Source organism: Bos mutus, chromosome 5 (genome assembly GCF_027580195.1).
Source record: "Bos mutus isolate GX-2022 chromosome 5, NWIPB_WYAK_1.1, whole genome shotgun sequence".
Lineage (NCBI taxonomy): Eukaryota > Metazoa > Chordata > Mammalia > Artiodactyla > Bovidae > Bos > Bos mutus.
The window spans coordinates 40,491,915-40,519,549 of record NC_091621.1 but is presented as its reverse complement, the minus strand read 5'-3'; the positions used below and the strand labels follow the sequence as shown (position 1 = coordinate 40,519,549).

At 45.0% G+C, this 27,635-nt stretch overlaps 2 protein-coding genes across 4 annotated transcripts; one reads left to right on the top strand and one right to left on the bottom strand.

The window, feature by feature from the left end:
* The first annotated feature begins 3 nt into the window (after positions 1-3).
* Positions 4-12,888, top strand: ZNF641 (zinc finger protein 641). 3 transcript variants are annotated; one of them, XM_070370689.1, is made up of 6 exons: positions 4-349; positions 2,983-3,191; positions 3,812-3,903; positions 5,617-5,746; positions 6,368-6,481; positions 7,327-12,887. In XM_070370689.1, exons 2-6 carry the CDS (start codon positions 3,008-3,010, stop codon positions 8,079-8,081), a joined length of 1,275 nt encoding a protein of 424 aa, XP_070226790.1. In that variant the 5' UTR covers positions 4-349; positions 2,983-3,007; the 3' UTR covers positions 8,082-12,887. The 3 variants fall into 3 exon arrangements, with proteins under 3 accessions (XP_070226790.1, XP_070226791.1, XP_070226792.1); XM_070370690.1 differs by lacking the exon at positions 2,983-3,191 and having other exon boundaries at positions 231-349; positions 7,327-12,888; XM_070370691.1 differs by lacking the exons at positions 2,983-3,191; positions 3,812-3,903 and having other exon boundaries at positions 240-349; positions 7,327-12,888.
* A 7,283-nt stretch (positions 12,889-20,171) lies between these two features.
* On the bottom strand, positions 20,172-27,398 carry H1-7 (H1.7 linker histone). The gene is made up of 2 exons (XM_014481355.2): positions 27,374-27,398; positions 20,172-20,980 (listed from the first exon to the last, which is right to left on the bottom strand). The coding sequence occupies exons 1-2, from the start codon at positions 27,396-27,398 to the stop codon at positions 20,172-20,174; spliced, it is 834 nt and encodes a 277-aa protein (XP_014336841.2).
* Between the last annotated feature and the right edge of the window lie 237 nt (positions 27,399-27,635).

Here is a 27,635-nt window from a genome sequence, read left to right as displayed (position 1 = left end):
CAGTCAGGGAGAGGGCGGGGCTGAGCAACCACCTTCAGCCGGGATCCGCGCGCTCGGGCCACCGACGCCCCGGGGTGGCGGGCGCTGAAGTGCGGGGCTGGGCCGGCCGGGGGTCGCCAGAGCCGCAGCCCGTCCCCTGCACCGGCCCCTCCCCTCTTAGCGCCGCCGCGGCCGCCGAGCCCCGGAAGCGGGCGGGGATTTCCTGTGCCCGCCCCACCCGCACCAGTCGGGCCGCCGTCTCCGCCTGTCGCTGGCTCCGCGGACGCCGGCTCCGACGAAGCGAGGGCGGAGGGGAGGGGCAGCCGGCGCCCGGGAGGGAGACACCGGGCTGCAGGCCAAGCCGACCCGGGTGAGTTGGGACCGGGCCGGCGGGAGTCACCGCTGGAGGGAGGGACACCTGGCTTCCCCTGGCGGCGAGTGGGGCCGGTCACCCGTGGGGGCGGGGAGGAGGGTCGACGCGGCCTCTGGGTCGCTTGCCATTCCCAGGTTCGGCTTCGCTGACATTCTGTGCCCGCCCCTCTCCTGTCTCTTCGTCCCCAGCGTCGTCGCTGTCAGGCCCCGCGGGTTCCCGCCGCTGTCACCGCGCGCAGGTTTCCCCGTGGCTCCTTTTTCTTCACTTGCTCCTGTCCCAGTTCACGGGCAACCTGTTTTCTGACCTCACTTCCCCTGCTCCAGCTCTGCCTCTCTCTCGAGTTCTCTGAAACCTGACCCTCTCCCGGGGCACGGAGACGAAGAGGGATGAAGCAACCCAACTCTGGAGTGGGCACCCGTCCCGCCCACACCCTGCCCGGGAACGGGGCCAGGCTTCTCTGACAGCGACTGTCCCTATGCCCTTGGGCTACTACTCATTTCAGTAGCGTGGCCCTTTCTCTGTCCAACAGCACTCGCTGCAGAAACCAACTTCTGCAGGTGCCATGCCCCCCTAAGATATGTGAAGCAAAAGGGGGAACGAAACTTCTAGAACCCTGACTCCAGTAGGCCTGAGGTACATCCTGGAACCAGGAAAATCCAGGTTAGGGCTGATACCTTAACTGCCCAGGTGCTGGCTCCGACAGCATGCACATCTTAGCAAAGGCAATCTGAGGACAAGTACTCGCCCCCTCCTTTGCTGAGATTTCTTCCACAGGTTTTCTGTCAGTGGTCTGGAGAGTCTCACATCTGGCCTGAGAAAGAGGCTTCCTATCAAGGGACTCTGCTGCTAGGGAGATGGAGAAATGGATCTCAGACAGGTGTCCAGATATTTACCTAGAGGTAAAGCCCTGAGGGAGGACTTTCCAAGGAAGCTAGTGGATGAGGAAGACCTTTGGTAAAGAGGGTGAATCCATGCTTTACATATTAGAAGTGACGAGAACACAGGGGCTGGAATTCAGAGGAGAAATCTAAAATGGAACTCCCCCTTTATTGCTTTATTGGGAATTTTCCTTTCTCATGAGAAGTCTCTGAAAAGGAAACCTCCTAAGCTGGGAATCAGTCCAGAATATTCCCAAGAGGCCCTGAGACATCTTTGGACATCTGAGATGAAAGGGGAATTTGTTCCCTTGCTGTTCATTGAGCTTAGGGTTCTCATTTACCTCTTTTGTCAAAGACAGATAGGCAGGAAAATAAACAACTTGACATTTGTCATTATCTGTTCCGGGCTTCTGGGTTCTTGCAAATGTCATTAGATGAATGTGAGTGAGCCAGAACAGTTACAGAGGTTCTGACCTGTTTTTGAAACACTTTGACTGGCTCTGATTGCTTGGGCATTGAATAAGAATCACAAAAATATGATGTTGCCAAGCAAAAAGTGACTCTGCACAGTCTTATAGGCTTTCTCTGCTGTAAGGCAGGGAGACTGCTATCACAACACAAACTGTCGTGCTCCGAAGAGGTCCAGAGCAAAGAGCCTTCAACTCTGTGCACTGCAGGATTATTAAGAATTTTTAAATCTTACCTAAATCTATTCTCTTGCAATCAAGAGAAGAGATCTACATAGAGAAAGAAAACATCTCTCTTTTTATTCATTGGCAGCATCATTCATGAGCCTTCTTCCCAAGGCAAGAGAAGACTAGGTCCATTGTTTTGAACTTTTCCCTAATGGACATATTTCCCATCCCTTTCTTAACTTTTGTTTCTTGTGATGGAATACACTGTGGCTTCACCATATCCTTCTTTAAAATTGAATATGTTTTTATAATTAGATCTGACTGGTTCTATCATGTGTCTCAGGTTCTTTGCTGTGTCTTAAATCACAGGGCTGTTATTCACCCCAGGGTCATGTTAGCAACACCTGTTTCCCCTTTTTCTACCTATATGAAATTCTTTCTTTCTTTTTTTTTTTTTTTTTTTTAGACATAGCTCCTCACTGACAACAGTTTCTTATCTGTTAGGGTTGCTTTAGAATCTTACATCTGCTTTCGAAGTTATTGATCTGTCCACCATATTTACTACCAGTTCTGATTTTCAACAACAGAATGATAGGTTGTAAGTCTCTTAGTTGAGGCTTGTTCTAAGACACCATTTGGTTCAGCCTTATGAGAAATACACCATTTGACTAGGATTAATACCTATAGTAATCATTTCATTCTAAACTGATGAGAATGGAGTTTGTGGCAGAAAATCTTATGTGGGATTACCTCCGTTTTTGTTGAATGCAAATCTGTTTGCATTCCCTCCTGCATATTTCCAGATTGCTTATTTTCAGTGGTTGAGATTCCCAGATTAAGTATTTTCCATGGTTGAAATTAATTGATAGCTTTTGAATTTCCAGGATTTTTTTAAATGAAGTTCTGCCAACCATGAGGTCCCCAAAATAACCATTAGTGACTTTACTATATAGCACTTGCTCATTTCTGGCTCAGGTTCAGTTGATTGGAACACATAAAACTTATCTTCCATCAAGCTCTTCCTATCCAGTTTCATCTTTTATCCCTGGACTGTTCTCCCTTAGGATTATCACCCCTTTTCATTGTCATGGGCATAACTGATATGAATTTGTTCCAGGTCACAATTTGGGTTTGCAGCAAAAATGCTTTCAGAACAGACAGCAGCCCTGGGGACAGGATGGGAGTCAATGAATGTCCAGGTGGATAGAGCAGAGCCCCAGGTGGAAAGGGGAAGCCAGGAAGAGGGGCCATGGAGAACAGCTCCAGGGCCATTGGAGCACCTATGCTGTGACCTTGAAGAGGAGCCACAGTCCCTTCAGGAGAAGGGTGAGAGCCCATAGGGTGTGTGTGGGAAGCACAATGCAGAGAATAATCTTCTAATCTCTATTGAAAAAGTAGAATTAAAAATCTCCCAATGGCCATGGACTGAGTGAACAGCACAGTTAGTACCAGGACTAGGCCACAGAAATAGAAAAAACTTACAGGCCCTAGTCAGAAAAATATAAGAAGCATCTGGATTCTGCAAACCATGTAACTGGGTTTCTCCCATTTCTTACATAATCACTCCCTCCACCTGTTACACGGTTAGTGGTAACAAATATGGGAGACAAAGGAAGTGACAGAAACACTGACTGCCACTGGAAAACACACCCAGTAAAATGCACTTTACAAGATGAAAATTACATTTGAATAATATAAATTCAAACCACAGCTAGTTTAATAGAAATGAATGACATAAATGCTCTACTAAAAACCACTCAGTACCCTTTCAGAACATTTGAGGGAAGGTCTCTTCTACTACAGTACATTTATGCATTTGAGTCTTACCAGTGGACATAGATATAGGGGAAAAATATGACGCTTAAGCCTCACTAAAATAGGTCCCAGGCTGTAACTGGAAAAAGATGGATGGTCCATCTCTAATGGTTCCTCTCTCCCCTCACCAGCTCAGTCCACTCCCTGGGTTCCTGCCATTCCCCAAGAAGGGAGCACTGGAGACTGGGAGATGGCAGCTGCACTTCTTGCGGCGGGATCACAGGTGGGCTATGTTCTTCTCTTGGCCTCTCTCAAGGTCTCAGCACTGCTGCCTTTCTGTAGCCTTTGTGTCATTCCATTGGGCTTCCCTGGTGGCTCAGATGGTAAAGAATCATCCTGCAGTGCAGGAGACCTGAGTTTGATCCCTGGGTTGGGAAGATCCCTTGGAGAAGGGAACGGCTACCCACTCCAGTATTCTGGCCTGGAAAATTCCATGGACAGAGGAGCCTGGCAGGCTACACAGTCCACGGGGTTGTAAAGAGTCAGACACGACTGAGTGACTTTTACTTCATTTCATTTAATTAATTTGTCATTTCACTTGATCACTATTGGTATTTAGTCTGATATCTTCACAGATTCTGTCCCTTTCTAAGGAACTTATAACCTTTTGAAAAATGAATGGAGGCATGATGAGAAGAAGAAAATTCCTACAGATTGAGTTTGTTTTGTTTTAATAGATAGCTATGCTAGCCACAGGGAGAATTTAAGAAAAATTCATTAATGTTTATTAAGAAATAAATCTTGGGCTTTCCTGTTTGTCCAATGCTTAGGAATCTACCTGCCAATGAAGGGGACACAGGTTTGATCCCTGGTCTGGGAAGATTCCACGTGCCATGGGGCAACAAAGCCCAAGTGCCACAACTACTGAAGCCCGTGCACCCTAGAGCCCGAGCTCAATAACAAGGGAAGCCACCACAATGAGAAGCCCATTCACTGCAACTGGGGAGTAGCCCCTGCTCACCACAACTAGAGAAAGCCCATGCACAGCAACAAAGACGCAGCACAGCCAAAAATAAATAAATTACTTTAAATTTAAAAACAGAAATCTGGAAAGATTAGGAAAAGAGGACCTGGAGGAAGCTTGGAAGAACATAAAGTAGACTGGATTAGGTGGATGATGGAGCATTTATGGACATGAATAAAAGATAGAAAGATATGAAGAGGGGCAGCACCAGAGACAGAAAACAAGTTTAGATTCAGAAGGCAAGGGGAGAGCCATGGGAAGTTAGTAATAATAGTAGTTGTAGTATCCACACTCCCAGAGTGCTTACCATGTTTGCTGCTCTTTGAGTGCTTTATATACATTAACTCGTTTAACCCTGAGAGAAACACAGTTATCCCCAGACAAGAAAATTGGACAGGAAGAGGTTAAGGCACTTGTGTAAGGTCATACTGCTAATGTAAGTGACAGAGCTAGGAGTCATTTGGCTCCAGAATCTGGGCTCCTAACTTTCAGACTCTGCTGCCTTAAAAGATAAGGACATGGCATAATAGGGGGAGGAGGCCAGAAAGAATATTTTATCCATATTGTTTTGTACAGATAGGAAAGGAAAGGTGAAGTAGAGAAAGGAGGAACTTGTACACAATTTCTGCAGTGAAGAAAGGCAGCAAGAATAGTCCAAGAAAGGCAGATGAGAAGAGACTGGGTAGACATTTGTAACTACACAGAGGGACCAATGAGTTTGTGGTGCCTCCAACTTCTCATGGTCCCAACTTGGGAATCTCCTCTACAGACATTATTGCTCACACCCTGACCATTACTTTTACCCCTTTCCTCGTCACCAAAACCATGTTCCCTGCCCAGGAACCTCTGGGCAGTTCTTTTTCTAGACCTTCTCTTGCCACCTCTCCTCTATTACCACCTTAGCCTTCTATACTGAGACCCCATTTTCCTTAAAGAACAGCTGCTGACAGATGATGCTGCATTTTGTTTCAGGGCCTGGTAACCATCAAGGATGTGTCACTGTGCTTCTCTCAGGAGGAGTGGAGGAGCCTGGACCCTTCTCAAACAGACTTCTATGGAGAATATGTCATGCAGGAAAACTGTGGGATAGTGGTCTCCCTGAGTAAGCACAACCTTCCCCAGCCACTCAATGACTGTACTCTAGGAGAGTGGAGCCATCTGCTCTGGGACTGTTGCATAGTGTCCATTTGGGGTTCTTTTCTTGGCAGGAAATCTGTCTAGGTTTCCACTAGGGAAAGAGCACTAGGGTTAATCCAAAGAGAATAGAAGTGTCACTTTTTTAAAAACAACAACAAAATGCTGTGAATTATTAGAGAACTTTAGGCAGTTCTTGGTTGGGAATTGGGAGGTTCTTTCAGAGAGAAGGACACCTAAGAAGTGGAACTGAGTCCTTGGAAACTCAGAAACCATATAGGAAAGATGAGAGTGGGAGTGGGGGTGAGACAGCTGTAGTAGGGCTAATTAAGTGAAGGTAGGACCAGAAAGAACAGTTGAGCTGAAAGTATTTGAAATTTGCACAAAAGAGAACACTTGGAAAGAGAATATGATTTTCTGAAAGAAGAGGGGACTTAACAGAAATGGGAGTGGGGAGAGGGAAAGGCTTGTTTTATCTGGCCTTCTTTATCTATAGAGTTCAAAGGAATAATCTAGGAAAAAGCTTTTTTCAGAAATGAAAATTACAGTTGAATAAACTGACATCTCTGTTTTTTTCTCCCATGGTCAGGATTTCCAATTCCCAAACTGGATATGCTTTCTCAACTAGAAGGAGGAGAAGAACAATGGGTCCCTGACCCCCCAGACTTAGAAGAGAGGGACATTCTGAAGGTCACATACACAGGTGATGATGTATGATAGACTCAGCCGCGACCTTCGCCCCTTTTGGGGGTTTATCATTACATGTCCCTCCAACCCCTCCTCTGCCTCAGACAGTTATAGCATTGAATGGTTTAGAGATCCTTTTCTTCAAAAGCAAGACTGTAACATAATAATTTAGAGGGCAGGCTCTAGCGCCAAACTTTGTGGATCTGAATCTAGGACCATTCCTGTGGAACCTTGGAAAAATAATTAACTTCTCTTTGGGTTCCTCATCTATAAATTATTACGAGATTTAAATATGTTACCATAGTCGAACAGTACCAAGCACATAGTAAGCACTCAATAAATGTTGGTTGTTGTTGTTCAACCTCCCACCCATTGTAGAAATGCCTTCCACAATGTCTCCAGTGTTGCTGACAAGGTGTCACCTGGCCAGTGATTTCAGACCATTCCTCACCTCTCTTCATGGTGATGGTGATTAATAGTTTTTTTTTAAGTGCTAAATAAATAATAGTAAATAAATAGATAACAACAATAGCATGGACTATTTAATAGTGTCTAACATATGCAGGTACTAGTCTATCTGTCTTATAACATCTACCTTATAATTATTCCCATTTTGCAGAAGAAGACATGAAGGCCTACAGAAGTGTAGTGGGAAAACAGATTTTCTGGGTATCTGTCTCCTAAGTCTAAGCTTTAACCACTGTACCTGTTACACTGTCTTGTACAACATTAAAATCTGTTCTCTCAGACCTTATGGGGTGAGGTTTAGACCCTAATAGGCATCACACAGCCTCATTTGTGACTAAGTCCTGGGCTCCTCGTGACTCACCTCTTGGGGTCTGTATTTTCCTTTTTCCACAGGAGACGGAAGTGAGCACGAGGGGGATACCCCTGAACTAGAAGCAGAGCCTCCCAGAATGTTATCTAGTGTGTCTCAAGATACTGTTCTCTGGAACCCAGAGCAGGATGCAAACTGGGATTCCATGCCCAGAAGCTCCAGAGGCATGCTCCTAGGCCCACCTTTTCTTCAGGAAGACAGCTTCTCAAACCTTCTGTGTAGCACAGAAATGGATTCCCTGTTAAGACCACACACGTGCCCCCAGTGTGGTAAACAGTTTGTGTGGGGCTCCCACCTGGCCAGGCACCAGCAGACACACACTGGGGAGAGGCCCTACAGCTGCCTCAAGTGTGAGAAGAGCTTTGGGAGAAGACATCACCTGATCCGACACCAGAAAACCCACCTACATGACAAGCCCAGCAGGTGCCCTGAGTGTGGCAAGAATTTCCGATGCAACTCCCATCTAGCCAGCCACCAGAGAGTGCACGCAGATGGCAAATCCTGCAAGGGCCAAGAGGTTGGAGAGAGCCCTGGGGCTAGGAAGCGGCAGCGTGCGCCACCTGTGCCAAAGTGCCACGTGTGCACTGAGTGTGGGAAGAGCTTTGGCCGACGGCACCACCTGGTGAGACACTGGCTGACACACACCGGGGAGAAGCCCTTCCAGTGCCCACGCTGTGAGAAGAGCTTCGGCCGCAAACATCACCTGGACAGGCACCTGCTGACCCACCAGGGACAGAGTCCCCGGAGCAGCTGGGACAGAGGGACATCTGTCTTTTGAAATCTATTTCTGCTGCAGCTGTAGTCACATCTGTCAGCCGGTGCTACCAGGAATCTCTGCCAGAGCTGGCCCCTCTCCTGTACCCCCGTGGTCAGAATCATGAGTCCTGGCCCCATCCCTAGAGAGATGCAGTTCCAGCATTAGCCAGAGCCTTTCTCCCCAGTTCTGTGAGATGCCACACAAAGTAGAGTTCTTTGGGCAAAACTTTTGGGAAATGCTGCTTACTGGGTGGGCTGATATTCAGCCTGATCCCGTTCTCCAGGGTACAGTGGTACCAGCAGTTTGTGGCTAAGGCCCATTCTGATTGGTGGAAGCCTGTGCCATACCAGTTGTTAAATATTTTGAGTATCATGCTTCTGTAACATAAATATTCTGTCTATATATATAGAGAGAGAGAGAACACACATACTAGCTTATTAAAGGCTCGAAAATTTATGCATTAGAGCAAATGGTTAAGCCTTTCTTACTGCAGTATTTCCTAAATTTATTTGACCTCAGTATCCTTTTTGTCTTGCATCTCACAGAACTGGTGACTCCTTGAACCACACTGGTGAACACTGGGTTACAGAGTAATAAGGAAACAGGAGACAGAGAGTGATCAGGCACCCAGAGCCCCCTTTTTTATCCAAATGAAAGCTGAGGGGCAGACCTCATTCCTGTGTGGGCCCATCACCCCTACTCCAATCATCTGAATATACATCCACACCTCTCACCCCACCTGCTGAAAACAAACAGTAACCTTCTCACCCCCTGTTCCTGCTCCCTTCACCCTGCATATACATATATCTAGCTGAGAGATCACGCTACAGTGTTAAGAGATGGACCTTATACCCCCAGGTAACCCAGGCCCACACAGAAGAAAAATACTTCATTCCCTTGAACAGACCCCTCTCCTCTTTACAGTGTCTTTATGTGTCTGTGTATCTGTGTGCAGGGTCTTTGAAGAGAGCATGCCAAGTGCAAACTGTATAAGCTAGATTTTCTAGGGGCTGTGTTCTGGGGATGAGGGTAGTGGGGATTGTATGGGGTTTTTGGTTTGTTTTGTTTCAAGATAATAAGCAAGCTGAGAGATTAAGGGAGCCCTAGTAGAAAGGTTTAAGTTTTGGGGGTTGAGGTATACAGCCTTCCCCAGGATCACTGAGATCAAGACAACTTGGATATGTAAGTCTAGGTCTGAATCTCTGGGCTACAGATTCTTTTTGCCTAAGTGGAGAGAGAGACATCCTCTGTGAGGTGAGCTATGTCTTATTAATTTCAAGTCAGGTGCATATAGCAGCTGTGTGCTGAGTGGGTTTTGGGGTCTTGTTTTAAGTGCTGAGAAGTTACAGCAGGAGTCACGGTGCTTGCAGATTGTTGTCGTCACTCTTGTTTGACGTTGATTGCCTCATCAAGGGCAGAGTTATTCTTGCGATCTCATTCCCCTAAATAGAACTTTAGGGAAATGGCTGTGGCTTAGCTATTTGGCTGATGCAGGTAATAAGCTTTCTGGTTGGTTCTCCTCCCAGTTCTGGGAAAATGCACTGACTCTTAACTTGTATAAGTATTCTAACATTGTTCAATGCATTGGTCATTGTTTCTCTTTATTGATAATGTGTTAATACCAGTCTTATAATTTAAAAATTACCTTGTATGTAAGAGCACCTTGTAGGTAGGGAGGGAGAAGAGCGAAGAAGATGGAAGTGGGATATTTTCTCTTTAATGCTTAGATTCTGGTTTTTCCTTAACACACTTGTTTCTCAACCACAGTTGGTGGAATTAACCAGAGAGACGAGGAAGTGAGCTGCAACAATCTAGTTTAATGGCTTTTACACTTGCTTAGGAAAAACTGAGTGAATCATAGCTTCTTAACAATGGATATAACTTGAGCAATCCAGCCCCTACCTCCCTTCTGCTCAGGGCAGCCTTCCCATTTTGCCTAGAATGCACTTCTCTTGCTTATGTTCCTATGAATAGAGCAAAATGGCCAGCTATTTGTAAGGCATCCTTGTCCCAGGTCCTCTGAGACAGGAGCATTTTAGGATCAGTATTAGGAGACACCCCAGGGCATAGGAAAATACTGGATTCCATTGGCAAAACTGAATGATGCCATTTCTTTTACCTTCCACTATACCTCATACATTAACACAATCAGCTCTATGTGAGCATTGTCCAGAACCTGTTTTGGATCACAGACCCTTTTGAGAATCTGATAAAAAACAGAAACTCACTTTTGAGAAGAAAAGACAGTAGTAGTTCACACACATTCAGCAGGGTCACAGCCCATCCATGGAATCACTAAATGGGGGTCAAAGAGAAGGAGTTACCCTGATCCAATATGGTCATTCTATATTTGTGTCAAGAATTACATGGCAAGGATCTCTAAACATTTTAAGGACTAAGATACCAGAGGCAGTAGGATATCAGGAGAGTGTTCAGTCTTTAATGATTTGAAGGGTATTGCTTACACTCTGTGCTTTCTTAAAAATTTATATGACTTGGTGACAAATCGAGTTTCTCACAAACCTTGTTCTAAAGACTTGTATGAGGTGACCCTCCATACCATTGGATCACACCTCTTAAAAACCAGGTGTTAACCTCCAGCCTTTGATCTCTCGTAATTTTAAGGAGGGAAAATGAAGCCCCCAAAGTGTAGGTGCACTCAGCACCCAACTGAAAGGCATCGTGGAGTCTAAGGGCATTTGGCAGAAGGGGCATCCCTTTAGGTCATTTCTACTGTACCACTGTCTTCTCTACCTCCGTCCAACACCACTTCCCTTGGACAAAAAATAAAATAAGCAACAGCCACCAGCTGGGTAAAGAGATTTGAGTCATTTTTCCCTCAGGGAAAACTCCCATCTTCCTCCCAACTCCCTCTGCCACATGTCTACCCTACCCTATCCCCTTTAAATAAAAAAATGTCTCCGTGTTCTCTCTGGACAAAATGTAAAATAGGGAAGTCTGTCTTTAGTAACCTGTCACCTTTTTTCCTCTGTGTGGTGCCTCTACCCTATTCAGAGCCCAAGTATCCCTGCCTTTCCACCCCATTAGGGTATCTCTGCAAAGAATCCCTTGCAATGAAGACTATAGCCAAAGGGTTGACTTTCCCAGAGCTATCTACATTTTAAGCTGTAGCTCTGATAGCGACTTAGCAGCAGCTGATAGTGGAAGAAGGAAAAGTTTTCTTGTTAAAATGATGTTATGCATTCAGGGAGCAAAGAGGTGATAATTTGGGATAAAATCCTCACCTTTCCAGCACTCCCACAATCAAATCACTATTTCTTGTTTCCATCAAGGGCAAAGTGAGCCCTGACTCAGAACCAGAGGTTCCAGAGAACAAGTTCTTTCCAGCTCTGTTCAGTTGAGTGCTCTGGATGAGGGTGAGCAGGGCTGGGCAACAACAGAGTGAAATCTATTCCCTTGGATCCCTTAGAGATTCTGAGATGGCAAAATTTATGGGTCTCAAATGAATCTTTGGACCAGCAACATCAACATCACCTAGAAGAAGTTATCTTAGAAATGTAAATTTTCACCCTGGACAAACTGATTCAGACACTGGGGATGGAATCCAGCAATTGGTCTTTAACCTGCCTCTCAGGGTATTTGATGTGGACCCAAGTCGGGACGGAACAAATGGAACCAATGGCTAGGAGATCCAGATTCCATTTTAACCAGTGGTTCCTCACCCTCTTCAAATAGCTGCTGCTGCTGCTGCTAAGTCACTTCAGTCGTGTCCGACTCTGTGCGACCCCATAGACAGCAACCCACCAGGCTCCCCTGTCCCTGGGATTCTCCAGGCAAGAACACTGGAGTGGGTTGCCATTTCTTTCTCTAATGCAGGAAAGTGAAAAGTGAGAGTGAAATCATTCAGTCGTGTCTGACTCTTAGCGACCTCATGGACTGCAGCCTACCAGGCTCCTCCATCCATGGGATTTTCCAGGCAAGAGTACTGGAGTGGGTTGCCATTGCCTTCTCCATTTTCAAATAGGGAGAGATGGAATCTTAACACCCGTGTTCTTAGATTTATTTTCTGCAAACTCCTAGGATAGTTGTCCTCAGTTCAATTCCTCTTGAGTCCCAAGGTATCCCACTAACCTTAAGTCAGAAAAAGAACTGGGTTAGTCACCAATTTCAGAAATTGTGGTGGGGTAGCTACTAAGCTTCTGTAATTGGTTGAGGCTGGAGCTTCTAAAACAGGTACTGAGGTTTCACTGGTCTAGAAATCTAAAAAGACAAAAAGGAGCAGACATCTCAAAGATGGTAAATCCAACATAAAAATGGACACCCAAAGAAGTGGTCCTCCTTATCTGGTCTTTTTCAGGCCTAATATGAGTTTCCCTGGAGGCAAAGGGGTGGGCATTTACTCAGCACAGAGGCAGAGTAAGGCCATTTGTCTCAAGCCCTTAAGGACCCAAGTATTCTTACCTCACAGTTGCACTGAAGACCAATAAGGTGCCATGCAAAGGATTTCTCACGATGATTTGGCCAACCCTGTGGGCAAGGGCAGCAGAAGGATCAGAGAGACCCCCAGGACATAGGAGGAGACCAGGCTCATTTAGTAAGATATGACATGAAATCTGAACCTAGAGTGTTTACTAGGTAGAGGTTGTAACTAATTAAGCCACAGTGCCTATATAAAAAATGCATTTTTCTGCTTCGAAGATTCTGTCTTGGCCCTGATACCTCCTTCACCCTCTGTCCTAGACATACCCATGAGGATCCTTGCAAACCTGCTACCTCTTTGGGGCTCTGGAAGGTCAAAAGGTTAGCATGAACCCCAGTCTCTTTGGAAATGATCAGCTCCTCTCTCCTAAGGCACAGAAACTCTAGGCCTCAAGCTCTGCCTCTCTCCTGTCACTGCCTCCGTCTGTCCAATAAACAGCTTTTCTTCCACTCTTCACTCCCACTTCTCTTTTTCAATTTGGTTTGGTTCTCTCTTGTTTTTCCTGGGGAATGCCACACCTTCCCAAGGGCGTTTGTTTTTCCCAATTCCTACCCTTCCATTGTAGTTTCTCTCTTCCAGTTTCTAGCCAGTTCCATTCTATTGTGAGCCTACTTGCTACCTGTACCTCTGCCTGTTGTCCAATTTCTTTTCTGTCATCTTCAAGCCTATTAAGAAGGGTCCTTTCTTCCCTGAGATTCTTGGCTTGCCTGTAGCAGCTCAGCCACCATCACCCTATTCTACGCCTCTCTTGTACATACCTTCCCACATCTGGACGAGGCCAAGGTTGCCTGTACTGCCAAACCCAGGCCCCTTACACCCTCCCTACAGACTCTTCTTCCCTTGATGCAGTCTCCAAAACTCAGTCCCCTCCTGTCCTTTTTGGCTCCTGAGAATAAGCTTCAATTCTACAAGCCATTTTTTGTGTGCTTACTATGTGCCAGGTGTGGGCTGTCCCAAGCCTGGAGGACTGAGTACGGCCATGGTCCCTACACTCAGCATCTTTCTCAGCTGACCCCTCCCTTGCCAGCACTTTGCTGCCATACCTCAGAACACCATGCATCAGGCAGCCTCAGGGCTGTATACCCACTGGCCATCCAGCCTAACTACCTAATGCCTTCCAGATTTCTAGCTATTGTCTGACTTAGTTCCCTCTGATGGACAGTGAACTTCCCATGGATCATCCAACCAGGGACCTTCATCTCTATCTATAGAGATCTATAATCTACTCTTCATGGTCCTTGTCAGTTGAATAAAGGATGTATTGGCTGTGTCTCTGACTTCCTCTCTCCATCCTCTCCTCTCCCCTCCATTCTCAGCTCTTCTTTCCTGATACAACAAAGTGGGGAACACCAGACAGCTCTAGGGGGAGTCACACAGCCATGCAGGAGCCCCCTTGCTTCCCTTCCTGAAACAAACACCTTAAGGTACCCATGTTAGGTCTTCCCACCTTCCTCCTAGTGCCTTGGCTCCCAGATGTCACTTCCATCATCTGGGGATGCAACATATTCTGGAGACTGAGGGAGCAGAGTGCTGAGGAGGCCAGGCCAAGGGTCAGGGAACAAGGGCCTTGCACACAAACATAAGGAGGCATTCCATCTCAGGGTTGATTAAGTGCTGACCCACTTTCAGGAGACCCTTAGAGTGCTGAGCCTAAGTCTGGAACCTGAGGTGGTGATTGAATTGACCTCCCAGACAAATTCACAAGTACTGGAAGTTTGGGGGGACCCAGAAGAAACCAGCACAGTTGAGTCCACCAGATACATTCACTGTTGATGGTGAAGAGGATGGGCATCTGCTAGAGGGTATCAAGAGGACAGGATGAGAAACAACATGGGGGAAAATGGAAAGCTGGCCTAGGGGGAAACCACCCAGCCTGTGACCCACTGACGTGGCCTTTTACCCATGGAGCTTCACTGGGATGGGGGCAGGAAACCATTCTGCAGGCACTGGGTACACCCCAAAGGCTTTGCTCTTCTCCATGGAAGTTGCCTTCAAGAGCTTCAGTCCTACTGCTTAGGGGTGATGTGTCTCTGTAGCTTTCTGAACACCAGCCAGGCTGTTTGCCAACCTGCCTTGTGCTCCATGTGTTTCCTTATTTTTTTGCATTCACTCCTAATTCCCACCCACCCCACCCCCCCACCCCCATCACTTGGAATAAAGCTTTTGACATGTCTAGCCTCTCCCCTAACCAAAACGTGGAAGAGGGAAAGAACTGACAAGAGGAGGAGGAGAAACACAACTGTGATTGTTCATCGATGGGCCTGTCCTCTCCACCAACTCCAGTGGACTACTGACATCCTGACTTCCTTCTTACCATATCGATGTCTTTCCTAGCATTGACAGGACTCATGCTAACACCCCCTCAGCCAGTCTTCAGTCCCTCTCTTCCAAATCCTCTGGCTTTCTTTGAGCCCCTTTCAGCATGGTGTCCCTCTATCAATTCCCAAATGGCCAATCTTCCTATCCTTACTGGGCACTTAGGTTTTGGCTGAATCTGCAGTCCAACCAGACAGCCTTGCTGTCTATCTCCAGAGGAAAAGGAAGAACAGGAGAAATCTATTGTTTTGAGACCACTAACAAATGGAAATAGTTTCATGATCAGAAAACAACCCCCTCCACACACACACACACACCATGTGTTGAACATCTTTCCCTACAAGAAATCGCTAAATTATTAAAATACTCAAGTGTATAAATGAATTCTAAACTTCTGACCTTTCCCTACATTAACTCTTGTAGAGGCCTTACTCAACTACAACTATAGTGAAGAGAGCACTGAATTTGCAGTTAAAAGTCAATTTCTAATTGTACATTTTCTAACATTAGATTTTTCACTTAAAATCTAAGAGACTGTCATGAAGTAAAATGAAACAATGCATCCAAAACTATAAACCACTGTATAAGTGAAAAGGCTATAATTGACAATTATGTGGAAATTTCTACCTTATCTTTGAACAAGTTACAATTTATATGATTCTGAAAACAAATACAAGAAAAGATATGGTAGAGAGTTTTATTTCTATGTGTTTTCTACAGTTCCCATTACCTTCCCCTCACAACAGAAACAGGATTTTGTGTATCCTTCCAGTTTCTTTATACAGTTGCAAAGAGACACATTTTCCTTCACTTTACACAAAAGGTAGTTTGGTATACTCAGTGTCCTGAATTTTTTTTTACTTCATCTATATTGGGGAGTTTGTCATAATACATAGAGAATCATTATAGCTGTGTACTATTTCACTGTATGGAAGTTTCACAGTTTAATCAATCCCCTAATGCCATTACCTTACTTTCTTTTTTTGTTGTTGTTATTGCAATGCTGCAATTAAATACCTTGCACATAAGTCTTTACACAAATGCATTAATATCTAAAAAGTAAATTCCTAAAAGTGGTTCCACTGAATCAAAGGACATTTGCATTTAAAATTATTAAAGCCAAATTTCTTCCACTGGGGTCATGGAGATTTACACTCTCACTAGCATTGTGTATTGTCACTCTGCTTATTTAACTTATATGCAGAGTACATAATGAGAAACCCTGGATTGAAAGAAGCACAAGCTGGAATCAAGATTGCCAGGAGAAATATCAATAACCTCAGATATGCAGATAACACCACCCTTATGGCAGAAAGTGAAGAGGAGCTACAAAGCCTCTTGATGAAAGTGAAGAGGAAAGTGAAAAGGTTGGCTTAAAGCTCAACATTCAGAAAACTAAGATCCTGGCATCTGATCCCATCACTTCATGGGAAGTAGATGGGGAAACAGTGGAAGCAGTGTCAGACTTTATTTTTTGGACTCCAAAACCACTGCAGATGGTGATTGTGAGAGGAATAGGCAGGAAGGCCAGGGGTCTCCAAAAGGAGGAAACAGCCTGCAAGTGTCAGACATTTTTATCTCTTTTAAGCGGCAGGAGGAAACAAACTAGTGGTATTTTTTTCCTTCTCTATACAAATTTAAAAGGTTTCTCTTAAAATACTGTGTTGCCATAATGACACCTGGTTTCACCTGAAGTTAACTATTCTCAAACCTTGAGATAACCAGTGCATTTTTCTTATGGAAATATTTGTCTTAAGCTATGCTAATGTACTACTGCATTTACCCCAAACTCTGTCTTCAAGTCTGTTCTGCCTTATGGCTCAGAATCTACTTGACAAACCAGCATGTTATATTCAGATATTGTTCCCCTAATCTATGTAAATGAAACTATTTGTATGGTAATCTGTCCTTCTACAAGATTCAAGTTAATCATTCTATGGCCCAGGATAAACCATTTGGTGCCAAGATTATTCCAAAATGCATTTTATGGGTGAGGGGCCTGATGCCATTCTGAGTTTTAAATCATTCCTTTCTTTCATTAACAAACTGTTAGTGACTATATAACATCCAGCTGAAGACTAGCAGAGGGGTACTCTTTCTGCCCCCTCTGATGCCTATGTCAAAAGCTTTCTCTAGCTCCTTTATACTTTAATAAAACTTAAAGGAGGCCTCAGATCAGATCAGTCACTCAGTCGTGTCCGACTAATTGTGACCCCATGAATCGCAGCACACCTGGCCTCCCTGTCCATCACCAACTTTTCTTTCACTCAGACTCACCTTTCCATCGCAGCCAGTGATGCTATCCAGCCATCTTATCCTCTGTCGGAAGGAAAGTTCCTGCCCCAATCCTCCCCAGCATCAGAGTCTTTCCAATGAGTCAACTCTTCACATGAGGTGGCCAAAGTACTGGTTTCAGCTTTAGCATCAGTCCTTCCAAAGAAATTTTCCAGGGCTGATCTCCTTTAGAATGGACTGGTTGGATCACCCTGCAGTCCAAGGGACTTGAAGAGTCTTCTGAACACCACAGTTGGAAAGACAATTCTTCTCGCCAGCCTTCTTCACAGTCCAACACTCATATCCATACATGACCACAGGAAAAACTATAGCCTGGGTGTTCATTTGTTGGACAAATGCTAATGTCTCTGCTTTTCAAATATGCTATCTAGGTTGGTCACCTCATGCTTCCAAGGAGTTGACTCTTTGGAAAAGACTGGCTGCAGTCACCATCTGCAGTGATTTTGGAGCCAGAAAAATAAAGTCTGACACTGTTTCCACTGTGTCCCCATCTATTTCCCTGAAGTGATGGGACATGCCATGATCTGACTCTGAATGTTGAGCTTTAGTTTGATTTCAACTCTCCTCTTTCACCTTCATCAAGAGGCTTTTTAGTTCCTCTTTGGTGTGCTGCAATTCATGGGGTCGCAGAGAGTCAGACACGACTGAGCGACTGAACTGAACTGAGCATTGTATATGAGTGCCTGTTTCCCCACAGCCTCACCAACAGAGTAGGTTCTCAAATATTTTGATTAAAAATGTTATATTATTGTTTTAATGTTCATTTCCTTTATGAGTAAAATTATACTTTTTTCCATATTTTTCAAGGCCATTTTATTTGTTTTTTCAACAACCTCTGAATATTCGATGTTAGATGGCATCACAACTCTAAACCAAAAATTTTCTGACCATAATTGCACTAGGCAGTTGAGATAAAAAGGAAAACAAAGAATTGAGGGCAGGGATGTTCTATTTGCTCTGACCAAAGTTAAATACCTAAATATGCCACTAGAATGTGAGCACTAAAAAGTGGGAATTATGTTTTATCCATCTTTATTCTCAGCAAAACATTCACAATCTTGCAGACACTGATGAAGTGAGCTATTCTTGGCAGTTTCTCCATGGAGAATCATGACCTAAACATGTTAGAATCATGACCTAAACAATCTGGATGACCTACCTATGAGTTAAGATCATGCCTTATATTTAATCAGAGTACAGTCATACTAAATCACCTTATCAATGAAAATAATCTGAAATGACCATTGTTAGCTATGTAAATTATATACATAATTTACTTAATTTGGTAAGTTTACTGAGTGATTAATAACGTTTGCTTAAATGAAGAAAAACATCATAATGCAAAGAGAAGCATGAAGATTCCTAGGAAATATAGAAAACAAGTTGTTGCCAGTGTCCTTCCCATCCTAATTTAGGGGAAAGGGATTTCTAATTTGAGATGATCTTGTTCTTTAAGTAAAAACATCCTGCAACTATAAAGGGGCAATAACATCTGGTGATCAAATAGGCATTTGATTAACCTGTTCTAATTGTGTTCAGTAGACAATGTTTCTCTTTGCCTTTTTTTCAGGTGGCTATTTTCTGATTGTTTGCTTCATTCTGCCTCTTACAGACAATTCAAGTGCATAGTAAAACTATAGCAGGGGGAGATTTCAAAGTTCAGATCATCTATAGATGAAATACAGGGCAAGCATTTTGCTGTTACATTGTATAGACTTAAAGGAGTGATCCTCATTTAAAGGTGTCAGTGAATATTAGCATCACTGAACTTTGTTTTAAATATAAATCCCGTGCCCCCTTATAAAAGATATCAGAATTTTCTGGGGAAAGTTTGGTCAAGTATACTCTAAAAAACTCATATGTACACTTCCCAAGGAACCATTTCTGTATCCTGTCATAGCCGATGGCATGAGAACTGTTCTAATAGTGTGCTTTATGCCTGCTTTGAGAACCCAAAGAAATCATATATTTGCTCCAATTTGGTATATAGTGCTTAGCACATGTGTTTTCAGAAGACCAAAGATCTAGCTATTCATTACTTAGCCTTTCCCATCTTCTTTTATTTCTGATATGCATTCTGTATATCTTAGTAGTTTCCTCAGTAGGAGATAGTACTTTCTCAGCTGATAATTCCCTTAATGAATTTTGTCAATCAAAGCACACACCATGATGTCTAAGTCCCTCTTATCATTTTACAGACACTTGAGATCACCTAAAATAATCCTACTCTAATTCCAGTATTTTTTTAAACAGAGAAGGAAACCAAGACCATGAGTGATTAAATAACCTAGTTAAGGTCAGAGTGGCAGCACTTTGACTAGGATCCTGGTCTCAATAAGTACTGATGCAGTATAGTTTTCTGTGGTAGCACATTATCGCTCTATCACAAATCATTTCTACTCATATATAATTCTTGTGATAAGCACCTACCATGACTCAAGCCTTGTGCTAGATGCTTTCACACACACGGTCACTCAATTGAGGATTAACATATAAGACATTTTTTTCTAAGTTAAAACAATTATCAAATCAGGGCAAAAATTACAAACGCATTACAATCAATTGCGGGAGACAGGCCGTCTTCTAAAAGGAATTTCCAGTAAGAACACTTTGGATTAGTGGGACCACTTAACCTAAAGGCTGTCTATTCTCTTGCCCCAGTGATGCCCCTACTTCTCTCCTTACTTGCCCTTCTCTCCAAAACTCAATTTAGATTTGCTAGGCTGTCTCACATTAATCCAACACATCCTCTAACCCCGTGAAGTTGCTGGCTTTCTTCTACCTGTTTTCTTTCCTTTTAAAAGGCATTTTTCTGGCTCCTGCAGCAGAAACAGAATGTCATACACCTTGTTCTGTCTTCACTCGACAGGCTTCTGCTACACGTCTCAGCTCAACACCCACCCTTTCCCCTTCGGGTGCGGCAAAGAGGAAACACACACAATGCGGTGGAAAGGTCTTGTATATATTTTGTTCATTCCAACGAGTGTGGGGGGCTGCTCTCACTGGGGCCTATGGGGGGAAAGGCATCTGTGCCTGGAGGAAGGGGCGTGGCTCCCACACTATGGACTCCCGGTCGCACTCCGAGCACCTTCAGCTTTAGCAGAAGTCTTGGTGCGAGTAGCCCTCGAGTCGCACGTCTTCGCCGTTGGCGTCTGGACGGTCCGTTTCACCGGCCTCCCCGGGTCCTGCTTCTTTTCTTCCCTGGCCTTGGAGCTTGGCCTCTTCGCATTTCGGGATCTGGGCCTGATGTCTTCCTTCTTGGCCCTCCCTTCCTCCTTGGTTCTGGAACTCACCAGGTCCTTGGCCCTTGACCTCACCTTCCTCGAGTCTGCCCTCGAGCGCCCCCTCCTCACCTTCCTGGCCACCGTGCGGCGCGCAGAGCGCCTGCGTGAGTTCCGCGCCCCGAGAGGGGTCCTCGGCGAGCGCCCACCCTCCTCCAGCCTTGGGCGTCCTGGCTTTCTCTTCGGCTTCGGAATCTTCCAGATCCTAAAGTAGCCGGCGGCTTCGCTGCCAGTCACCCGGAGGTGAAGGCCCTTCCCTTCAGACCCGGACCTTTCGCCCGAGAGGCGGCCGCACTTCCTGCGCACCTCATAGCCCGCATTTCCAAGCTCCTTCTTGAGAGCCGCCAGGGTCAGCCTTTTGTGTGAGGCGATGGCGCGGAGCAACAGCTGGGACACCTTGAGCACGGAGCACGAGCTCCGCCTCAGGGGTCCCGCGAGGCCTCTTTCCGTGGGCTGCTGGGTTTTAACTTCAGTACCTTGGGATTCGTCCATGGGCTCAACCCCTTCAGCCATGGCCCCGCTCCCGCTCCCGCGGGGCCACTGGCTCTGAACCTCACTCACCCAGGTATGAGCTAATAAGACTGCGGCTGCCGGGCCACGTCACAAAGGCAGGTCCTATTACGAGGGCGGCCCACCCAATGGGTAGGGGGTGCCTTTCTCACTTTGGAAAAAAAAAAAAGGAAAACCAATCAGACGCCGTTTCCTTCTAGGTCTTAAACCAATTCGGATTTTCAGAGCCTCTGCACACCTGAAAAATCCCCTTTATAATATCCAGGGTTCTGTTTCCTGGTCTTAAGTTTATGCTTCTCACTGATCTTGATCTCAGCCGCTTTCTGAAGGTCACTATTTTTTTGTGGTCCTGCACACCATCTACCCACATTCTCCTACAAAGGAAGAGAAGTTGTTGCCAACCACCCACAAGTAATACACTGCCTTTAACAAGTGGCTGTGGTAGTCTATAAAACACAACCCGGCCGAGAAACTCCCATTTTTAGGTCCCACCAGGAAAATGTATGCAGTTATATCCCCCTGGCTCTCAGCACAGTGGATTTTGTGCAAGAGTATGAAACAAAATAAGAAATCAGTTCCCACACCTGCACAGTTCAGATGCCTCGTTCAATTGGATTGGAACAATCCAGATTACAAATAAGAAAAGCCTAAGAACACTGGTCTAATCATTATTCTTTAAACAGACACTGTGATTTTCTGCTTGTCCTCTTCTTAGATTGCTTATCCCATCTCTGTCCAGATAAATCCTGCTTGTCTTTCAAAATCCTGCTAAATGCTCCTTCACTGAAGCCTCCTTAGACACCTGCAGTAAAAGAATGTCTTTCCTCTTAATTACCACAATTACTTCTGTAACCCTATATGGTTTTTTCTTTACTGTAAATTAACTTGATATTAGAAGGTACAGTGTGGCACAATATTTAAAAAAAAAAAACTGGAGCTGGAAAATATGAATACATATCCTAGCTCTTTAATAGCCATATGACATTAATAATCCTTAATATTTTTAAACCTGACTTCCTTATCTAAGAAAAACGTTTAATAATCCCTTCCTACCAACATCACAGAAACACACCATACTGCAAAAATTCAAAGATGTGATAATAGACAAAGGAGCATAAAAGTTATTTCACTCTGGATCTGTATATCTTTCCAATGAAATAAAAAGGTCACTCAGCGTCAGTCTTTTAATTTCTATACCCCGTGCTGTACCTAATACAGCATATTATATATAGCAAGCATTTGATTTGAGTCTGCTTAAGCTCCTTGCTGGTGAGGAGGCTTTTTCTGGATTCAGAAGGAAAGTCCCAGAAAAACATGAGAAAATAGCAGGATGAATTTCAAAGGGCTGGAAATGAAGGCAACCAAGGAAGCTAGTTGTTCAAGGACCTCTAATTTAAGACACGGTTTAGTTGGGAATAATTCAAAGAATACCTCAAGTTACAAAGCATATCATACTTTTCCAGAGAACATTCACATATCATCAGCAGTCATAGGCTGGAGTGTGGCATTGTTTCTTCCAGGAATCAAAGTTCCAGGAAGTTGCTTAGACCAGAGCTTGTTAAGTTTTAACGTGCACTTACTTAGATCTGAGATGGATCCAGAGATTTTACCAACAAGGTCCCACGTAGTTCCTGGATAAACACAAGTGCTAGGGGTAGAGGAGAGTAGACAATTAGAAGGAAAGTGGCAGGACATAAGACTGGAAATGTAGATGAGGGTAAAGGTTGTGAAGGACAGATGCCATTATAATGACATAGATGTTATAGGTCACACAGCAGTTAAGTGGTAGAGTTTGGATTTAAACCTGAGTCTACTTAATTCTGGGATTCCCTGGTGGCTCAGAGGGTAAAGTATCTGCCTGCAATGCAAGAGACCTGGGTTTGATTCCTGGGTAGGAAAGATCCCCTGGAGAAGGAAATGGCAAGCCACTCTAGTATTCTTGCCTGGAGAATCCCATGGATGGATGAGCCTGGTAGGCTACAGTCCACGGGATTGCAAAGAGTTGGACACAACTGAGACTTCACTTTCACTTTCTACTTAAAATTACTATGCTAGGTTTCCTTTTCTCCCCACCACCTTATATATCTCCATTAGAGAGTGGAGGGGCCTCCCAGGTGGTCCTGGTTGTAAAGAATCTGTCTGCTAATGCAGAAGAAGCAAGAGATGCAGGTTCAATCCCTGGACTGGGAAGATCCCCTGGAGTAGGAAATGGCAGTCTGCTCCAATATTCCTGCCTGGAAAACTCCATGGATGGAGGAGCCTGATGGGCTATAGTCCACGGGGCTGCAAAGAGTTGGACATGACTGAGCAGCTGAATACATAGAGGGAAGTTTATAATCACAGCTCAGAGTCAAGAGTATTTATATGCAATCACTGTACTTTTTCGAAGGCTTTCGATCAGGGCAGAGTTCTGTGACCCTGAGGATCTCCAGGGGCAAGGGCTAACACAGCAGCACAGGGACAATGCACCAAGGAAGAGCTGCCAGACGCAGAGGCAGAACTACATGGTGCTAGATCTCTCCCATTTGTAGAGTCTCTTGGCCTGGCTATTCTTCCTGGTTGCATAGGCCAGTGGTCACAGGAAGGGGCAACCACCAGAGAAAAAAAAAACAGAAGTGTTTGCTTTGAGAATAGGAGGGAAATAAATGAAGTGTCACCTTTGTATCAGCTGATTCCAGGTAAAAACAGGTTGTTTTTTTATGTATGATACTGCATGCAATGGTATCATCATAAGGAAAGAACCAAATAAAAAACCATGTTTACTGATACCCCTGTGATTACAAAGGAGGCAAACTGGAAACCTTTGAGGCTGAAATCAAAGGAAAGGAAACCTATGGAAAAAAAAAACTCAACACCTATGACAAAAAAGAGAAAACATCTTTATTTATATATAACCATTCATTTCACATAGATTTCTGTATAAGTATGCTGTAAATAAGACAGGAATAACTAAAAATGGGAGGTAGAAAACAAATGCCCCTACCACCACTCAGATGACTCAGAGGATAAGAAAGCCAGTTGACATCTTTCATAGAGTTAGGTAGTTAGAATAGGAAAAAGGAGTCCAAAATGGCGGTGGCTAAAAGACAAGGGAAAAGCCTGCGAAAATAGAACAAAGGAAGGTCTAAGGACCAGAGTGAGGACCTCAGGTAAAACAAACAGCCCTCCTGGCTAGTGCAATTTACATAGAGCAGGCTCAGGGAGAGGAGAAAAAACATAAAAAGAGGAGCCAAAATTGAACCAGGGGCTTCTCTTCGTGTCTTTTGGGTCAGCCCACCCTCATGCCTTGAGGGTGTATTTTCCTTTGCCTGCCAATAAAACTGAGCTATAGCACTGGTCCATCCACCACTTCAAATTTTTGCTGCGGTAAGACAGAAGCGAGGAAATTACACACTCCTCCGACATACATGGTTTGTATGCCATGACTCAGGTTTAACCTGGCTGAAACAATCTCGGCTCAGCCCCAACGAGTCAAGACGCCAAGCACAGCAGAAGCCCAACTCAGTGAAAGCTTCCACGGTGGAAGCTGAACACGAAGAAAACCCAGTGCAGGAGAAGGGACAAAAATCCCACTGTGCTGGAAACCGGGACAGCAAAAACAAACAGCAGAAAGCTCACACGGCTCAGTCTCAGACTCCAGAGACCACCGGTTCGGGTAGGAAGTCCTCACTCCTGTGGCTGGAAGGACATATGGCTAACAAAATTTTAATTCCTTTACAATCTCTTGTTTCCTTGAACCCCCTGCAAACAGGCGAGCAACAGTGGGTGCCCAGGGTGTCCCGAAGGCTCCACTATCTGCGGTGCCCTAGTAGCTGTTGCCCAAGTGGGTGGGGATTCTTCTGTCCTTAATCTTCTTTGTGCCAAGGATCAGGCCAATGAAAACTGTGAGCACAGGTCAGGTATTCAGCAGATTTTCTGGCAGGTTATGAAGGGGATTTCTTGGCACGTTTTTCCCACTCCTTTTTCCTCCCATCCTTCAGTTCCTCTCTCCATCTATGCCACTGCTTACAAAGTGTTGGGCAGGTCATCGTCTTTCCATTCGTGAAAGTTGTGCTTGAAACCATTTACCTAAGATTGGGACTCAAACCCACATGGCAGGGACTCTGTACTATGCTTAGTCACTCAGTCATATCTGACTGGGACTTGAAACCGGCCAAAACCCATGGTGTCTGGTTTTAGGACCTAATGAATGAAGCTCAGGCTCTTGATGCCTCCTTGCAAAAAATTCAGTGAGAGACACAGTGATAAGTAAGAGGTGGATTTGTTCGGATTTAGAGAAAGTACACTCCACAATAAACTGTGGAAAATTCTGAGAGAGATGGGAATACCAGACCACCTGACTTGCCTCTTAAGAAATCTGTATGCAGGTCAAGAAAGAACAGTTAGAGGAAGAAGCACAAGCTGGAATCAAGATTGCTGGGAGAAATATCAATGACCTCAGATATGCAGATGACACCACCCTTATGGCAGAAAGTGAAGAGGAACTCAAAAGCCTCTTGATGAAAGTAAAAGTGGAGAGTGAAAAAGTTGGCTTAAAGCTCAACATTCAGAAAATGAAGATCATGGAATCTGGTCCCATCACTTCATAGGAAATAGATGGGGAAACAGTGGAAACAGTGTCAGACTTTTTTGGGGAGGGCTCCAAAATCACTGTAGATGGGGACTGCAGCCATGAAATTAAAAGATGCTCACTCCTTGGAAGGAAAGTTAGGGCCAACCTAGATAGCATATTCAAAAGCAGAGACGTTACTTTGCCAACAAAGGTCCATCTAGTCAAGCTATGATTTTTCCAGTGGTCATGTATGGATGTGAGAGTTGGACTGTGAAGAAGGCTGAGTGCCAAAGAATTGATGCTTTTGAACTGTGGTGTTGGAGGAGACTCTTGAGAGTCCCTTGGACTGCAAGGAGATCCAACCAGTCCATTCTGAAGGAGATCAGTCCTGGGATTTCTTTGGAAGGACTGATGCTAAAGCTGAAACTCCAGTACTTAGGCCACCTCATGCGAAGAGTTGACTCATTGGAAAAGACTCTGATGCTGGTAGGGATTGGGGGCAGGAGGAGAAGGGGACAACAGAGGATGAGATGGCTGGATCGCATCACTGACTCGATGGACATGAGTCTGAGTGAACTCCTCGAGTTGGTGATGGACAGGGAGGCCTGGCGTGCTGCGATTCATGGGGTCGCAAAGAGTCAGACACGATGAGCGACTGAACTGAACTGAACACTCCACAGGGTGTGGGCCATTGCAGAGGGCGAGAGTGGTGCGGTTAGTTTTCTGCGAGCTCGGTGATTTCATATGCTAATGAGTGTGAGTATCATTCGGACAATTGGGGAACCACCCACTCCTCGGTCTTTTGACAGTGCCTTGCAACTGTCCTGGCCAGATAACCACCGGCTGTGTCATTTAGCTTGCATATTGAGGATCAAGGTTTAGTTGAATTTGACTTGTCATCTTGGACCCATTTGATTTTAATTGGTTTATGTTATGCCCTTGGGCTATGTCATTTTTTCTAAAGTTGTGCCCTCCCCCCGCCCTTCCTGTTTCATGCTCTTTTCCTGAGCCCGTCCAGGCCCAAAATGTTGCCTCTACAATCTTCTGGAGGGACAACTAGAAAATAGTTGGCCCTTGGGAGAGACATACTGTATAATATCCAATCTCTCTAGATATTCAGGCCCTCATCTTCCATGTTTCCTACAACATGTGCAACAGTAGCATCTCTCAGTGAACCCTCTAGGGCAGGTGGCAGGCCCACAATGCCTGCTAGAAGTCCATCTGTTGGTGGCATCCCTTCAAAGGCAATTGGGCTTCCAAGGATAATGTTTGCAACTCTGGGAATTAGCCCTACAGGCTGTTTGGGCCCAATCCCTTATCACCCTTCTCCTAAAGTTACAAACATACCCCTGGATCAGATCTCCACTCCACTTTTATGGAACATCTGGTCTGTTGCCTCATCAATTTGTTCTTAAGCCGCTTACTAACTCCTACAACCAGGACCCTGCCCCCTTGTAGGCAACATCACTCCACCCCGCTTATTATTATTAAAATACTCCTAATGACCCTAACAGGACCAGATAACCCACTCCTTTGCCATTATTTCTGTTATTACCTAAAGTGGGTCTATGACAATGAGATGTTTACCGTTGGAGACACTCTAAGCTGCTCTTATGAAAGACTAGGGGAGGAAATCAATGACTTACATTCCCTCAGAACAATAAGAGGATAAGGTTTATGGCTGTTTCACCAGGTTCCCAGTCTCAGAGCACAGGCTTGGATTACTTTACATCATGATATCTATTCCCATCTGCAGTGGACAAACCAGCAATGAATTAAGATTACAATCCCTTAATCCTACCCAGCACTAGTCATGCTGGAGACCTTGGGGACGTCCAACTCCAGCCTAGGGTCCCAGGAGGTCGACATGCCTCGATCTGCCTAAGGACTTGGTCCCCAGGAGGTTGTCATACCTCACCTTGCTTGGGGATCCACCAGCCCATGGTCCCAGGAGGTAGACCTGCCTAAGGATCTGGTCCTCAGAAGGTTGTCACACCTCAACTTGCTTGGGGATCCACCAGTCCAGGCATCCCAGGAGGTCAACATGCCTAGATTCAATCTCCAGAAGGCTGTCACACCTCAGCCTGCCTGGGGATCTGCGCCCTGACCCGGGGACGCCTGGCTCTCAGGTTGCAACAGTACTGGGTAGGATAAACTTCACAAAGACTCACCCCTAAGGA